Source organism: Polypterus senegalus, chromosome 3 (assembly GCF_016835505.1).
Source record: "Polypterus senegalus isolate Bchr_013 chromosome 3, ASM1683550v1, whole genome shotgun sequence".
NCBI lineage: Eukaryota > Metazoa > Chordata > Cladistia > Polypteriformes > Polypteridae > Polypterus > Polypterus senegalus.
The window spans coordinates 89,764,228-89,782,908 of record NC_053156.1 but is presented as its reverse complement, the minus strand read 5'-3'; the positions used below and the strand labels follow the sequence as shown (position 1 = coordinate 89,782,908).

Below are 18,681 nucleotides of genomic sequence, written 5' to 3'. Positions count from 1 at the left end.
AGTTGGGATTATAAAAGGAAACTTGACAGAAGAAATTGCACATATCTCTATCTATCTATCGATATATATATAGTGTCACACGTGCACATGGGAGCAAGCCACAGGGACCAAAAGAAGGGAATTCCATGCCCAGCCAGTGGGTGTCGGGGTGCATTCAACCCTTTTATTTTGTCCCCACAGACCAAACATGGGAAATCCTACCTGAATACGAAGACGTCACCTCCGCCTTGGCTCTGAGGATGTCACTTCCTGTCCCTGAGAACAACATCACTATAAAACCCCACTCCTTTCCTTTGTTGATCAGTTCTGTTTTGTACTCTGTTCTGTACATTGCTGTACTGAATACTTTGCCTTATTTTGCAGCCAAGGTCAAGTACACAGGTGGCTACCCCAAACCTCTGTTTTGTGTCAAGGCTCTTTATTTGACAGTGGCATAGCTAGCACAATGGCCTCCGTAAAGAGACAGGAGAAGAACCGCAAGAAAACCTTGACACAACATCCAAACCTCCAGCCATAAAGGACTCAGGTGGGATAGTACCGTCCCTACATTGCTGGGCTGGATTCAGTTGGTGTGGGTAAGGGGGAACCAAGGGGTGCTTTGACCCAGGGCTTTAATATGAAGCCCTCGGCAGGTGGACAAAAGGCCCATAGACTAGACACAGGCTCAGAAAGGAGATCACTGGGGAATGAGTATGGGCACTCGGGAGGAGGGACAGCTCAGCAGAGGCCCACAGGGGGGAAATATTCATATAAAAGTGGGGGTGCCCCAGGTTGGCATGCGAGGAGGGTGATTCAGTGGGAATATAAACCCCACCTGTCAACCGCTCCGCAAACCATAAGACTATGGACTAAAGTGAACTGCTGGTTATGGCAAGATCACAATAGCCCTTGGCAGATCGTGGAACAAGTAGCCTGTGCATTGCTGCTCAGAGCAGTTCCTAGCGAGCTTGTCCAGCCAGCCTGGGGACAGCCGATTAAAAACATGGCCACCCTAATCAAAATACTAGAGATATCATGAGCGGTTACATACCTGGGAGAACCAGAAAAGAACCTGTGTGAACCTAGACGTGCTAGTGTCTCTGTACCTAAACTCTGTAGCCACACGACGGAGTAAATCTTGGGACCTCCTGATACGCATCGGCTGTCTCCGTGTGGTGACATAGGGGACTGTGGTTAAGACAGTGTGAGAGGGTGAGTGTGCCCTTACTAATCCTCTGGCATTCTTGCATACAGGAGAAGTGATAGTAAACGGTTTCAAAACACCAGCCCCTTTCGATTCAGGCAGTAACGTTTCTACCGTTGCATACCACTTGGATATACCGTGACAATGGCTTAAAACAAAGACGAGTCTAACCTGTATACATGGGGACATCTGCCAATATAAATCAGCCTCCTGCTATATCAGCCATGAGGGGACCATAAGCTGGCGGTTGCAGTTATTGAAAATCCTCCTTTCCCAGTTAAACTGTGTCGAGACTGGTTAAATAGTAAAAGCGATATAACCCTCACCATTCCTAAACATTTATTGGGCCTAGTAATAGATGCAGAGACTGCATCAATTGCTGGCTCCATGCTGTGTTTACACCCGGTAGAGAGACAGATGGCGACTTCTAACAATGAAGTGGAGATTCCCGGGCCGTTGCACGCTGATATGTCATCTCCAAACACTGCTGCGGCATGGGGGGGAACCATGCCCCTTGAGGTCACCTCTGATCCTCTCACAGTTCTGCATTTTTAATGCAGACAGACCCCGGCCTCATTTCAAAGGGAGCAGTGGAATGATGACTCCCTCAAATTCGCTAAAAATGTAGTAGTTCTGATAGACGGCCAGCGCACAGAGAATCCTATGCCACAAGGTCCTTACTTTGTGCTAAATAATGATTTTTTATATCGGGTAGCTGAACACGAGGAGAAGGAACGGGTCCTGTTGTTAATTCCCAAGACTTACAGGCGTCAGGTCTGTGAATTGGCACATACCCACCATCCTGGGAGCCCATCTGGGCCCCGAAAAGACACTCGAGCGTATCAAGCTCAGATTCTTTTGGCCAGGAATCAACAAGGAGGTCTGCCATTTTTGCCCATCCTGCCCGAATGCCAACTACGCCAGATTCCCAGAAGGGACCATGCTCTTCTCATTCCCCTACCCCGATCGGTGTACCTTTTGAGCGTATTGGGGTCGACCTGATGGGATATAAATATATAATGGTCCTAATGGATTACGCGACTTGATATCCCGAGGCTGTTTCATTACGCTCAGCTAACTCCAAAACTATTGTACAGGTATTAGTAGGGTTCTTTTCACTTGTCGGCATCCCTAAAGAAGTCCTAACGGAGCAAGGGACATTCAGAAATGTTCAGGAAAACTGCTAAGTTACTGCAAATCAAACATTTGAAAACCTCGGTGGATCACCCTCAAATCGATGGTTTAGTAGAGAGGTTTAACCAGACCCTTAAACAGATGCATCCTTTTTGCCTATCGGGAAGTTCCACAAGCCTCTACGGGGTTCTCACCCTTAGAATTATTATACAAGCAAGAACCTCGGGACATAATGGACATCCTAAAGGAAGGTTGGGAAGAAGAAGCTCTTCCTTCGACTAACAACCTAGAGTATATTGCGCAGTTACACGATAGGTTTGCTAAAATCCAGCCTATATTAAAAGGTCACTTAGAAAAAGCGCAAGCAGCTCTTATGTTCTTATGACCGCGTCACGTCTCTTCAGGAGTTCCAACTAGGAAATCGTGTCATGGTACTGGTTCCTACCTCACACTCTAAATTGTTTGTACATTGGCAAGGCCCTTACGAAGTTAAAGAGAGGAAAGGGCTTATCGATTACTTGGTAAAACAACCAAATCGGCGGCCAAACAAGCGGGTATACCATATCAACCTGCTGAAACCATGGAAGGACAGGGATCCTTATCCCTCCTCCAGCCAGCCTACCTCTCTCTTTGCTCCTAAAGTAGACCTTAACATCAGCCCTAATTTGACCATCAGTCAAAGATGAGAACTGGAATTAGTTGTCTTGTCTATCACCGAGGTAGTGAGTAAAAACCCGGGATGAACCTCCCTTATTGCGCATGACATAGTGACGGAACCTGGGGTAGTCATCCGAGAGAACGCCCGTACCAGATTCCTGAGGCAAAACATGCAGAAGTGGAGCTGGAGATCAAACAGATGCTGGAACTAGGTGTAATAGAGGAAAGTCATAGTACCTGGTCTAGTCCCATCGTATTGGTCAGAAAGCCTGGCGGGAGTTGGAGGTTCTGCAATGACTTCCATAGGCTTAACCAGGTCTCCCAATTTGGCACATATCCGATGTCAAGAGTGGACGACCTCCTCAAGAGGCTAGGACAATCTAAATTTCTGACCACTCCATCCCCATAATGCATACTGTGCTGCCTTCCTGGGTGACATTGTCATTTATTACAGCACCTGGTAGGAACACCTACAGTAGCTACAAGCGGTATTGTGGGCACTAGGAGAAGCTGGTCTACGAGTTAACCCAAAGAAGTGTGTGTTTGGGTTTGTCGAAGCCAAGTATTTGGGCTACCTGGTGGGCCGGGGTAGTGTTCCAATGTCAATGACTTTTTAAATTGGCCACATCCGAAAACCAAGAGGCAGGTCCAAGCCTTTCTCAGATTGGCAGGGGTACTATCGCCAGTTTGTGCCCAGTTTCTCCAAGAGAGAGGCATTTTTGACAAACCTCACAAGGAAGAGGAACACGAATTATGTGGTATAAGATGATAAATCGGAAACTGTATTTTGTGACTTGAAACAAGCCCTTACATCAACTCCGATGTTGAAGGCTCCCAAATTTTCCTTGCCTTTCATCCTCTAGACTTATTCTTCAAACACAGACCTGGATGCCATGCTGAGCCAGAGTGTCGTTGGAGTAGAATACCCCGTCATGTACCTGAGTCAGAAAGTATTGGACCAAGACACCAGGTATGCGGCAGTGGAAAGAGAAGCACTGGCAGTTCATTGGGCGATTACTACATCTTGGGCTGGGAGTTCGCCCTTGTTACAGACCAAGCACCACTACAGTGGATGGCCTTGCACAAGGAGTCAAACACTCATGTCACAAGGTGATTTTTGCATCCACAGCCTTACAAGTTTTTGGTCGTTTACCGTTGGGGTAAGCCAATGTCAATGCCCTTTCTAGGTGTCATGACCTCACGGCCAGATATGCCCAACTCGATGGGTCTAGGCTGTGTCACACACGTGCGCATGGGAGTCAGCCACAGGGACCAAAAGAAGGGAATTCCATGCCCAGCCAAGGGGCGGCGGGGGGCATTCAACCCTCTTTTTTTGTCCCCGCAGACCAGACATGGGAAATCCTACCTAAATACAAAGACATCAACAACATTTATTTATATAGCACATTAAAATGTAGCTCAAAGTGCTTTACATAATGAAGAACAGAAAAATAAAAGACACAGTAAGAAAATAAAATAAGTCAACATCAATTAACATAGAATAAGAGTAAGGTCCGATGGCCAGGGAGGACAGAAAAAAAAACTCCAGATGGCTAGAGAAAAAAATAAAATCTGCAGGGATTCCAGACCATGAGACCGCGCAGTCCCCTCTGGGCATTCTACCTCACATAAATGAAACATTGCTCTTTGTATTTTGGGTTCTCATGGAAGGACTTGATGATGATGGTCACGTAGACTTCTAGCTTTTAGTCCATCAATGTTAGAGTATCATGATGCTTTGAGTAGGTGGTGGTGGCGCAGAGGCGAGAGTAGGGGTTAGTATGGAATTTAGAGCCACCACGAATAGTTATTATAATGAATTGAACATACAGAGTATCAAGATTAAATTAAAGTGAGGTTATGAGAGGGCCATGTTAAAGGAATGTGTTTTCAGCAGTGTTTTAAAGTGCTCCACTGTATTGGCCTGGCAAATTCCTACTGGCAGGCTATTTCAGATTTTAGGTGCATAACAGCAGAAGGCTACCTCACCACTTCTTTTAAATTTGCTTTTGGAATTCTAAGGACACACTCATTTGAGTATCTAAGGTTATGATTTGGAATATAGGGTATCAGACATTCCGATATATAAGATGAAGCGAGATTATTTAAGGCTTTATAAACCATAAGCAGAATTTTAAAGTCAATTCTGAATGACACAGGTAACCAGTGTAAAGACATCAAAACTTGAGAAATATGTTCGGATTTTCTTTTCCTAGTTAGGATTCTAGCAGCTGCATTCTGCACTTGTTGCAAACGATTTATGTCTTTTTTGGGTAGTCCTGAGAGGAGTGCGTTACAGTAATCTAGTCTACTGAAAACAAAAGCGTGAATTAATTTCTCAGCATCTTTCAATGATATAAGAGGTCTAATTTGCTATGTTTCTTAAGTGAAAAAATGCTATCCTAGTGGTCTGATGAATATGCGATTTAAAAGTCAGGTTACAGTCAACAGTTATCCCTAAGTTTTTTACTTCCATCTTGACTTTTAATCCTAATGCATCAAGTTTATTTCTGATAACCTCATTGATTCTATTATTGCCAATCACTAAAATTTCTGTTTCCTTTTTATTTAGCTTGAGAAAATTACTATTCATCCATTCAGAAATACAAGTAAGACATTGTGTTAGTGAATCGAGAGAGTCAGTGTCATCAGGTGCTATAGATAAGTACAGCTGTGTGTCATCAGCATAGCTGTGGTAGCCCACGTTATGCCCTGAGATAATCTGACCTAACGGAAGTATACAGATTGAAAAGAGTAGCGGAACCAGGATAGAGCCTTGTGGAACAAACACCGTATAGAATATCATGCGTCTTTGAGTTATAATTACCACAACTAACAAAGAATTTTCTACCTGCCAGGTAGGATTCAAACCAATTTAGGACCCTGCCAGAGAGGCCCACCCATTGACTAAGGTGATTTCTAAGAATATTGTGATCAATAGTGTCAAATGCGGCACTCAGATCTAGGAGGATGAGAACAGATAAATGGCCTCTGTCTGCATTTACCCGCAAGTCATTTACTACTTTAACGAGTGCAGTTTCTGTGCTGTGATTTGTTCTAAAACCTGACTGAAATTTATTAAGAATAGCATGTTTATTGAGGTGGTCATTTAACTGCATAATGAGAGGTGGTCATTTAACTGCATAATGACTGTCTTCTTTAGAATTTTACTTAAGAAGGGCAGGACTTAAGAAGGACGTCACATCATGTCCCAGCACCAAGGAAAACATCATTTCCTGTCCCGGCCCCTGAGGACAAATCACTTCCACAAACATCCCTATAAAAACCCCCTCCCTTCCTCTGTTTATCAGTTCTGTTTTGTACTCTGTTCTGTACATTGTTGTACTCAATACTTTGCCTTATTTTGCAGCCAAGGTTGTTTTGTGTCAAGGCTCTTTATTTCACAATATATATATGAGGCAAAGGTCTGTGATTTGGTTTGCTGCTAGAAATTCACAAAGGGAGCAAATGAATCACATATCTTTAAAATAGTTTTTTATTCCTACACTTTCAATTCCTAAATGACCAGACTTTCAGGAATCCAAGGCAAAAGACAAGATACTTTATTAAACCCAAGGGGAAATTCACATACTCCAGCAGCAGCATACTGATAAAAAACAATATTAAATTAAAGAGTGATAAAAATGCAGGTATAACAGACAATAACTTTGTATAATGTTAATGTTTAAAAGGGTGGAACTGAAGAGTCGCATAGTGTGGGGGAGGAACGATCTCCTCAGTCTGTCAGTGCAGCAGGACAGTGACAGTGGTCTGTCGATGAAGCTGCTCCTCTGTCTGGAGATGATACTGTTCAGTGGATGCAGTGGATTCTCCATGATTGACAGGAGCCTGCTTAGCGCCCGTCGCTCCGCCACAAATGTCAAACTGTCCAGTTCTGTGCCTACAATAGAGCCTGCCTTCCTCACCAGTTTGTCCAGGCATGAGGCATCCCTTTATGCTCTTTATGCTGCCTCCCCAGCACACCACCACGTAGAAGAGGGCGCTCGCCACAACCGTCTGATAGAACATCTGCAGCATCTTATTGCAGATGTTGAAGGATGCCAGCCTTCTAAGGAAGTATAGTCGGCTCTGTCCTCTCTTGCACAGAGCATCAGTATTGGCAGTTCAGTCCAATTTATCATCCAGCTGCACTCCCAGGTATTTATAGGTTTGCATCCTCTGCACACAGTCACCTCTGATGATCACGGGGTCCATGAGGGGCCTGGTCCTCCTAAAATTCACAACCAATTTCTTGGTTTTGCTGGTGTTCAGTTGTAGGTGTTTTGAGTCGCACCATTTAACAAAGTCCTTGATTAGGTTCCTATACTCCTCCTCCTGCCCACTCCTGATGCAGCCCACAATAGCAATGTCGTCAGCGAACATTTGTACTGGAAGTCTGATGTATATAGGCTGAATAGGACCGGAGAAAGCACAGTCCCCTGCGGCGCTCCTGTGTTGCTGACCACAATATCAGACCTGCAGTTCCCGAGACGCACATACTGAGGTCTGTCTGTAAGAGTCCAAGATCCATGCCACCAGGTATGAATCTTCTCCCATCTCTGTCAGCTTGTCCCTAAGGAGCAGAGGTTGGATGGTGTTGAAGGTGCTAGAGTTTCTTACAGCACCACTACCTCTGTCCAAGTGGGACAGGGATCGGTGTAGCATTTTTTTTTTCTTTTTTCTCTGAATACACTGTCGTAATCTTCTTTATTTATTTGGTTTGTACAATGCTATATACTGTATACCCTGCCATTCTCCCTTATATTCTGTAAGTGCCTTGAGCATGGGAAAGGCACTAAATAAATAAAATGTATTATTAATTATTATTATTATTATATAGATGATGGCATCCTCCACTCCCACCTTCTCCTGGTATGTGAACTGCAGAGGGTCGAGGGCGTGGCGGACCAGTGGCCTCAGGTGGTGAGGCAGCAGCAGCTCTATGGTCTTCATCACATGTGACGTCAGAGCAACAGGCCGGAAGTCATTCAGCTCACTAGGACATGATACCTTTGGGACTGGGGTGATGCAAGATGTTTTCCAAAGCCTTGGGACTCTCCCCTGTTCCAGGCTCAGGTTGAAGTTGCGCTGTAGAGGACACCCCAGCGCCAAAGCACAGGCCTTCAGCAGTTGTGGCGATACTACATCTGGACCCACTGCTTTGCTGGCACGAAGTCTCCTGAGCTCTCTGCTTACCTGGGCTGCTGTAATTGTGGGTGGGGGGAAACTCTCTCCTATGCTGGTATCAGCAGAAGGATAGGTGGAGGGTGCAGTACTCAGAGGTGAGAGTGGGTTAGGGTGGTCAAACCTGTTAAAAAAAGTTGCTCATCTGGTTTGCTCTCTCCGTGTCTCTCTCGATGGTGGAACCCTGCTTCAAGCTGCAGCCAGCGACGATCTTCATCCCATCCCACACTTCCTTCATGCAATTATTCTGCAACTTCTGCTCCAGCTTTCTCCTGTACTGCTCCTTCGCCACCCTGAGCTGGACTCGGAGTTCCTTCTGCACATACTTGAGCTCATGCTGATCACCGCCTTTAAAAGCCCTTTTCTTCTGGTTCAAAAGGCCCTTGATGTCACTTGTAATCCATGGCTTGTTGTTAGCGTAGCAGCATACTGTTCTTACTAGAAGTACAATGTCCATACAGAAGTTGATGTAGTCAGTAGTGCAGTCAACAACCTCCTCAATGTTCTCACTATATGATCCCTGCAGGATATCCCAGTCCGTAGTTCCAAAGCAGTCTCTCAGAGCCTGCTCTGCCTCAGGGGACCACTTCCTGAATGAGTGTGTGGTTGTAGGTAGGTCCCTCACTCTTGGTTTGTAGTGAGGCTGAAGCAGAACCAGGTTATGATCTGCTTTCCCAAGCACAGGCAGCGGGGTGACGCTGTATGTGTCTTTAACGTTTGTCAATAGTCCTATTTCCCCAGGTGTTACAATCCACATACTGGGAGAAGGCAGGTAATGTTTTGTCCAGCGTCACATGGTCAAAGTCTCCAGCGATAAGCACAAGCGCCTTGGGGTGCTGCATTTGTAGCTTAGCAACATCAGAATGGATGATGTCACCCGCTATCACCATGTCCGCCTGGGGAAGGATGTAAAAAATAAAAACAATGACGTGTCCAAACTCTCTGGGCAAGTAATAAGGACGCAGACTTGTGGCCAACAGTTGTACCACATTGTATTTACATAGAGAGCGAGACCTTCTTCTTTCCGCTTCCTGCAGGTATTTGCGTCTCTGTCCGCTTTAACTGTGCTAAACTCGGGTAGCTCCACCTTAGCATCCGGGATGTTAGCTGTTAGGCATGTTTCACAAAAACACAACAAACTGCATTCTCTGTAGGTCCTGACATTTTTCACCAGCGCAGCCAGTTCGTCGATCTTATTTGGTAGTGAGTTCACATTTTCCGGGATCACAGAAGGCACTGAAGGCTTGTATCGCCACTTTCTCGCTAGCTGCTTAGTTTTTAGCTTAGCGCCGGCAATATATAGCAATTAAGCAGGGGAGGATAGGTGGATGTTTGGGGGGAGATTTATATGGAGGGGGTCAGAGGGTGCTGGTCATAAACTCATTTATCATTTGCATGCTCTTCTTTTCAAGCCTGCATATGCTGGCTTCATATCCAAATGTCTGTTAATGGCGTTTTCTTTGGATAGCCATGTTTTGGCCAGAATTTGTAGTATTAACCTTGAACATATATATATATATATATATATATATATATATATATATATATATATATATATATGTCACACACGAGCGATTGGGGGCAGCTAAAAGACCTGACGAACTGCGCAAAACCACAAGACGGGAGACTAAGACGTGTTAACACCTCTCTCTTTATTTTAACAGGAAAGACAAACAACCTCCAAGATGCTTCCGTATTATTCCTAAAACCCCCTGATGACTTCACCTCCAATCACTTACAGATGACGTCAACACCATCCCAAGATCCTCTATGTCATCCTCCCAGCATTCCTACTTCTGTTCTCCATCACATAAATTCTTCTGTGTAACTACCATTCTCTGTCAATTGTATATTACAAATCTGACTGTTATAAGAGAACTCTCAAGTTCTTACTATTAAAAGAGGTAAGGTTACCAATACTTCTAGAAATAAGGTGAGTCTAGTAATGGACAAACCGGTGTCTATTCCAGCTGCCCCCTCGGCATGTCTTCCAGCAACTGATGATGACACGGAGTCCCTGGAGATGGAATTCCTCACTTCGGACCTTGACCCAGAAGTGACTCCGGGCGAAGATCCGCGAGTGGAGAACCCGCCTCATGGCATTAATGCAGATCCCTTGTTCAGCCTAGACTTCCAATTTCGGTCTACGCCAGCCTCCTTTAAATGAGAACTGTGGAATGACGATTCCCTGAAGTTTGCCAGAAATGCAATTGTCTCCATTGATAGACAAACCACAAATAATCCCACACCACAAGGACCCTACTTTGTATTAAAAAACTACCTGTTGTATTGGGTAACAGAGCATGAGGGTGAGGTCCGGATGCTGTTGCTAGTTCCTGGGTCTGTGAGCTGGCACACGCCCACCTCCTGGGTGCCGAAAAACACTGGAAAAAGTGAAGCTCTGATTCTTTTTGCCTGGAATAAACGAGGAGGTCTGACAATTTTGTCAATCTTGTCCAGAATGCCAACTTTGTCAGATACCCCGGAGAGACAGTGCTCCTCTTGTTCCTCTTCCCCTCATGGATATTCCCTTTGAGAGAATCGGTGTCAATCTTGTTGGCCCTTAAATGGTTGATTATGCTACCCGATTCCCAGAGGCTGTTCCTTTGTGTACAGCCAATACAAAGAATATCGCACGGGAATTAGTAGGGCTCTTTCCACGAGTGGGTATACCTAAAGGAGTCCTTACGGACCAGGGTACACCTTTTACATTGGAGACTTTCAGGGAGGTTGCCAAGTTACTCCACATTACGCATTTTAAGACGTCTGTGTACCACTCACAGACGGACAGACTGGTCGAAAGATTCAACTAGATGCTCTGCAAGGTAGTCAGTGAGGACAGGAGGAACTGGGACCAACTACTTCCCCTCATACTTTTTACTAAAAGAGAGCTGGGAAGGAGAAGCCCTTCCCTCCACCAACATCTTGGAATACATCACACAGTTACATGAAAGACTGGCGAAAATCCGGCCCCTACTAAAAGATCATATGGTGAAGGCTCAATCAGCACAGGTATTGAACTACAACAGAAACAGCTACTTCAGGGAATTCCAGCTGGGAGATCATGTTATGGTACTCGTTCCCACTTCCCACTCTAAACTTATGGATCATTGGCAGGGCCCATACAACGTTAAAAGAAAGAAAGGGGCTCATCGACTACTTGGTCAAACAGCCCAATTGTCGGCCAAGTGAGTAGGTTTACAATGTCAATTTGTGATAGCCATTGAAAGACAGGGAAGACGACCCTTACTCCAGCCAAATCCACTCCCTTTTCTCGCTAACATCTGATCTTAACCTCGGTCCTAATTTGACCACACACCAAAGACAGGAGCTAGAATCTGCTATCCTGTCCGTGCCGGAAGTGGTCAGTAAGTTACCAGGCTGTACCTCACTGATTCAGCACAACATAGTGACAGATCCGGGGGTGGTCGTCAGGGAACACCCCTACCACCTCCCAGAGGCAAAACATGCAGAGGTGGAGTTGGAAATCTAACGTATGTTGGATATGGACGTCATTGAGGAGAGTCACAGCCCATGGTCCAGTCCTAATGTTCTTGTCTCCAAACCCAACGAGACTTGGAGGTTCTGTAATGACTTCCGACGTCTCAATCTGGTCTCCAAATTGGATGCGTACCCCATGCCCCAAGTAGATGAACTCCTCGAGTGGCTGGGGAATGTGTAATATTTGACTAATCTTGATATGACTAATGGATACTGGCAGGTTCCCTTAACGGCCTCCGCAAAAGAAAAAGCAGCATTCAGTACCCCTAGTGGAGTACAAGGTCCGCCCATTTGGATTGCACGGGGCACTGACAACCTTCCAGCGTCTGGCAGATAGCGTGCTAAAGCCCCACATGGGCATATGGGCGGTTAAGCCACAGTGTTCCAAAATTGAAACCATTCTCAACTGGCCCCGTCCGATAACGAAGTGGCAGGTACAGGCTTTCCTAGGATTAGCGAGCTACTACCGCCAGTTTGTCCCTTGGTTTTCACAGAGAGCTGCGCCCTTGACAAACCTGACAAAGAAAACGGCCCCTTTCAATGTGGTGTGGGATGAAAAAAACATGTTATTTGAGCTATTTCTCTTAGGCACAGCTATTCATGAAACACTGAGGAAAAATTCCTTTGCTTAAATTTCACATTATTGTAAGAAAATATACTAGATGGTAGTCTGTATAGAAAGCATGCATAGGTGTCAATATGGTGCTGATCATTAATCTTTGAGGTGTATACAGAACATACCAAAATATACCGAATATCACATTGTGAGCTAAAATAATCGCAACATCAATTTAAGTCCACATTATCCAGCACTAAATTGGAGACACTTTTTAGTAGAGCAGCAGTCCACTGGCAAACATAATGGGAGCAGGGAGGTACCTTATAGAATACATAACTCTTTGCCACCCATGTAAATAGGCTGGGTCTTTGAAAAGAGACATGAAGTCTGGAGTTTCAGAGATACCTTGGACCACTATAAGGGAGAATGAAAGATGCTTTAGAGGCTCTAAATTTTAGTCCTCCTATTGGAAGTTATTCCCCATACAACCTTGGAGGTACTTTTAAGCCAGAGTTTACAAGCACATCTGGCTTAAAAGCTGCTTATTTTGGAGTCAGGATCCAGTTGAATGGCTGCAGAGGTGGAAGAGAGGCTACAATAGTAATAGTGTGAAAAGGTATGAATAGTGATATAGAAGAGTCTTGAGTGATTAAGGAATCTTGCTTGACAGGCATGTGTACAACTCCTGTATTTTAATAGACACAATGAGGTTAACAGATTTCAAGTCAAGTGGTGTTATTGTCATACAATCTAAACACAGTACTGCAGCATACAGAGGCACAAAATAATGCTGCCTACGACTGTGGTGCAAAATATATATAAGCACAGGACAAGTGCAAGACTGGTAAAGAACTATACTATACCATAATAGATAATAATAAATATGTAAGTGCCATTGATAGTAATAATTTGAATTAGATAGTAATAAAAATAATAACAGTAAAAATATTCACAAAATAACAGTAGTGACATGTGTAAACAATGTACTGCATATAAATTCACTACTGGGGCAGATCTGAGGGCAAGGGGGCAACACAGGGGATACAAGCTGTTATAGTACCTGGCAAAACTGGTTCAGATGCTACAGTACCTTCTGCCAGATGTAAGTGGGGAAAAAGAGACTATTTTAATTTCTTTTATTTATTTTGCTACTTTTACTCCTTGTATTTATCCACTTTCTCTATAATTAAGTACTGACAAATAAAAAACAAGTTTTTGTTGTATTTTGGGCACTTTTGGCTTTTTCTAGGTGGTGACAAATCAAAAGGAATTCTTTAAGCCCACAATGGACATGCTGATTACCGGTATGTACAGGAAGATTTTCCCCAGGTGTTTCACCAGCTGTAACTTTATGATAAAGTGGCAAATAGAAAGCAACTGTTTAAAAATACACACAATGAGTTAGGCCAGAAGGAACATGGGAGACTCTGAAGTTAGGTCTGTGGTCTGATGAAACCAAAATTGCACATTTTACCATCACACTAAATGCCATGATTGGCATAATGAAATCATTTAATGCACATTATCAAAACCACACCATTGTTAGTGTGAAACTTGGTAGTGACAGCATTATGCTGTGAAGATGCATTTCTGCAATAGGCTGTGTAAATCTTGTGAGGATAGATGGTAACATTTAGACAGCAAAATACAATGAATTCCTGGAGGAAAACTTGATTTAACTGCTTGAGCAATTTTGCAAAGAACAATAGTGTAAAATTCACACAGACTCAAGTCTGGAAGTGCTGTCAAAGGTTAATTTACGAAATACACAGATGAAGAATACTTATGCGATCAATTATTTTGTGTTTTACATTTGTAATTAGTTTCAATCACTTTGCAGAGGTCTTTGACATTAAAGAGTTTTTCTGCCATTGAGTATCCATGAAGCCAAATTAAATCCAGTGTTTGAATGTTGTATAATAATAAAATGTGAAAATTTCCAGAGGGGTCAATACTTTGTATGGGCACTGTAGAATGAAAAAAGCTTCTTTTACACATTGATTGTGTGTAAAAAGATACCATATTTTGGGGACAACTGACAGTGGTTGCAGGACTGAACTAGTTTAAAAAAGTGTTCTTCAGCCATTACAGCTCCGATACACCATTTTTTTTTCTGATTTTGGTAAATGATGACCCTGGGCAATACTTTCTTCTGGGGAAAAAAACCAAAATGCAGCAATGCAATTCACAGTCGAAAGGGGAAGGGGGAATGCCCCCTTTGGTATAATAAGAGTAATGACAAAGGGAACACAACAGCGAAGAGTATTACGGGGGTGTTTGTTTATTGAGCATAGTTACAAACTGAATATAATAATGATGGGAGAGGTTTGGGTGGTGAGGAATCTCTTCTTGGTGCAACAAGTGTACTGATGAACAGAATGAAATATCAAAGAGTGGGGTGTGGGCTCCCCTTGGTTTAACAAGTGCAATGACAAACAGATTTTAGCATGAACTTTGAGCTTGTGACCCAAACATGACGTTTCACAACCCAGTGATTGAGAAACACTGATTTAGAATGAAAGAAAACTTCTCTGATTTTATTAAGCAGCCATTAGACATATTGTACATGTTGCAGCCTTAGAAACTTCAACTATTAAACAATAAAACCATGTGAGTTGTGTGTTATTTTGTAGCTAGTCTGTTAAAATAGTTGAGGTTAACAGATGATTCTGCTGCCAATTTTGAAACTGCTACTGATGTTAAGGCACTATACTGTCTGAAAGTGTTACGTGGGAGATTCAGATAAATAGAGCAATGGTAAAACTTAGCATTTTAAACAATGATTGAAGTATTGAAAACTTTCTGCAGGCCTAAATTACAAAAACTGTAAACTTAAAATCTGCTTCCATCCATACATTTTCTAGCTTGCTTAGTGTAATTTATGGTTGTGGGGCACCACATCCAATCCAGAAAGCTTCAGTTATATGGAAGGAACTCTGTGTCATGTCAAGTTGGTACTGGATTCATTGCTCATTTCATCAAGTTCTTATTATTTTACACTTACTTGTCATTTGAAATTGTTTTGACTAATATAATGATAAGGTATTCACATTTCTGAATTCATTTCCAGCCAGGGTTGGAATCTTACTTGTTCATTATCAAACAGCAAGCAGAAAAAACAGAATGTACCATCTTTATAAGGATGTCAGTCAACAAGAGGGTGCCCACAAGCACACAGTGCCAAACACGAAATGGTGTAAACTGGTGCTGTGAAATATAAACAATGTTTCCACTGTAGTATTACAAATATATTTATATAAACACAAATGTGTAATAAAATAAAAAATAAAGGGAAAAAGCAAAAAAAGTTTAAGTAGTCTCTTTTGTGTAGATGCTGCGCAAATCAAGAGGCCTGATTGTCTATATGGGATTGCACTGTCTGCTATGCCTATGTGGGTTTTTCACTAGGTACTCTGCTATTCCTTGCATAGATCCAAAGAAATACTACTTAAGACAAGTATTTACAGTATGCTGACAATTTAAAACATTACATTAAAAAATAGAATACTTTGTAATAATAGCTCAGAAGAATGATTAATTGGGAATCAGGTTGAATGGATGTGCACATCAGTGTAGAACTCTATACAGCTGAATACGCCAGAATGTCATAAAAGGCTTAAGACTTTGCTGTGAGTTCTTTATGGTATGGCCAGGATATCTGCTGAACTGCACACTATGGTGGTGGTATTTTTTAACCTTTTTTCACGATCCATTACCTATAATTTATGTATATCTAAGATCTGATGACAAAGTATGGTAAGGAAAATTCTAATATTCTGTATTTTTAAAGTGTGTTGTGGACTTTAAAAAATATTCACCTCCATCAAACAGGATCACAACTAATGTTACTGAGGATAAGTGGTTTCTGAAAACTGACAAATGCTAAATTGCAGTGTCATCACTAAAATAAGTTTAAACATGTAGGAAATAAAAATGTAAACCAAAAATAGACACTTTTTATAAAGTTCCCAGAAAATATGCATTTATAAAATACTATAGAAAAAAAAAATCTTACCTGGAAACCACATTTAAGGCATAGCAAGACATCAAATGGTCCAGAAGGTTCCCCATCACACATAACTCTTTCTTTCAAGCATTCTGAGCAGACTGACCATACACTCTGTGTCACAGCTTTTTTCACAGAGGTTACATCTACTGCTCTACTAACATGTTGACAAGGAACTCCTGAAATGGAATAAATGTAATTTTCTGGTTGGCAATAGCATGAATATTTAATAGACAAGCATGCTATATGAAAAGAATGCTAAAATGTTTAATCTTGAAAAATATTTGAAATATAATAGGCACATACTCGTTTTTAATAATGCGAAGCTGACATATTTTAAAAGCATATCAGTATGCAGAATGCTAATTTCTGATCTGTAATAGATATCTGTTTAAAAGTAAATTAAAATACAAAATTCAAAAACTGAACTTTTCAAAGCCACTTTGAAATGATTCATAAATGTATAAAACATTAAAGTAATTTGGAGTTTCAACCCAAATGCAAGGATGGCACAATGGTTATCACTGCTGCCTCTCAGTCCTGAATTTGAAACCTGGCCAAACCACTGTTAGTGTGGCATTTTTATATTCTCTACATGACATTTTGGGTATTATCCCATATACCCCAGGGTTTCCTTCTAATGTTTCTTCATCCTATACACTCAGTGCTGCTAGTAGAAGGATCAGCTCTTCACAACGCTAAATTGAATAAGCAGGTAAGAAAGTAAAGAAAATTAAAGGCATGGCTGTAACAACAATGCAATATTCTTTTGGGAAAATGTTTTTGAGCTTTCAGAAATACTTTTCTTTAATCATTCTGAAATTTCTTTCTGTTTCAAAGCAATATAAATATTTTATTTATAATGCCCAAAACGCACATCCAGCTCCTGTAAAAAAATATTCACTCCCTTTGGACTTATTTATGTTTTACTGTTTTAAAACACTGAATCACAATGGGTTTAATTAGGAATTTTTAATACTAGTCATCAGAAAATGACTCATAAATGTCAAAGTGAAAAAATATCTTTAAGATCTAAATTTATTGTGATTCAATGTTGAAAAACTATAAAACATGAAAGTCATGAAGGCAGGTGAACACTAAAAGCACTGTAATTGCTTTAAATCTTTCAGCTTTGTAGTGTACCTTTTAATTTGTATTTGCTTAGGAAGGTGAAGTACAGTTGGCCTTGATGTAATGTCTTTTTCTAATATGCTCCTACCACCCCACACGCATACAAGATCTACCTATTATGTTGACTAAAGGATAGAAATTGACCTGGTGTCCCCTGTGACAGTAAGGTTTTGTCTTCTTTCTCATACTGCTGTAACTGCAATGATAAATTCAGTTTCAATAATGTTCTGCAACAGTCCTCAGCTCTTTCTCTTTATTCATCTGTACTTTTAGTACCAGGTCCTTTGAGGGGGGCTTCACAGCCTAACAGCACTCATTCATAATACTTTGGGTGAGGTGGACAGTGCACAGGGGCTTGGAGTTCAGATATCTTAAACCATCAAAGCCATGGGGGAAAATGTTGAACCAAATTACCACAGAAACATCCAACAGTCTGCTACTTAGCTGCTTCTATACTGGTAAACAGGGAACATTTTCCACTAGTAAAACATGTAGTATACTCAGGCAACAGTGAAAAATTGGTGACACACTCCAAGAGTGTCACTCCACTCGCAGAAAATGAGACTTTTGCAGTTTTTGAAAAACAACAAAACAAAGTATTACACTTCTTCAAATCCTTACTTCTTTGTATTTGTTTCTGCATTTTTTTAAGATTCTAACCAAATTATTACTTATGTCCCAAATACTTCTTATGATTCATGAGCATTGTGCAAAACATTTATTTGTCTTTAATGAAAGCAGTTTTTTTTATCATCAACTAAATTTCTTTTAATCAAAAACAAAATCAAAATGGTTGCAGAACTTTAGTGCAATTTATAACCCCATTACTAACATGCCTGAACACTGTCAATTATAGAGTTATCCAGGTTTTTTTGATGTGTCATGTACAGTGGTGTGAAAAAATATTTGCCCCCTTCCTGATTTCTTATTCTTTTGCATGTTTGTCACACAAAATGTTTCTGATCATCAAACACATTTAACCATTAGTCAAATATAACACAAGTAAACACAAAATGCAGTTTTTAAATGATGGTTTTTATTATTTAGGGAGAAAAAAAAATCCAAACCTACATGGCTGTGTGAAAAAGTAATTGCCCCCTGAACCTAATAACTGCACTCAAGCGTTTGCGATAACTTGCAATGAGTCTTTTACAGCGCTCTGGAGGAATTTTGGCCCACTCATCTTTGCAGAATTGTTGTAATTCAGCTTTATTTGAAGGTTTTCTAGCATGAACCGCCTTTTTCAGGTCATGCCATAGCATCTCAATTGGATTCAGGTCAGGACTTTGACTAGGCCACTCCAAAGTCTTCATTTTGTTTTTCTTC

General features: G+C 41.7%; 1 protein-coding gene across 1 annotated transcript in view; it reads right to left on the bottom strand.

Annotated features, from left to right (window-relative positions):
• Nucleotides 1-18,681, bottom strand: part of usp45 (ubiquitin specific peptidase 45) — a 120,797-nt gene that overhangs the window by 70,852 nt on the left and 31,264 nt on the right. Inside the window, exon 3 of the mRNA XM_039747592.1 lies at nucleotides 16,234-16,403. Coding sequence (XP_039603526.1) covers nucleotides 16,234-16,403 — 170 coding nt within the window. The remainder of the gene's footprint in view (nucleotides 1-16,233; nucleotides 16,404-18,681) is intronic.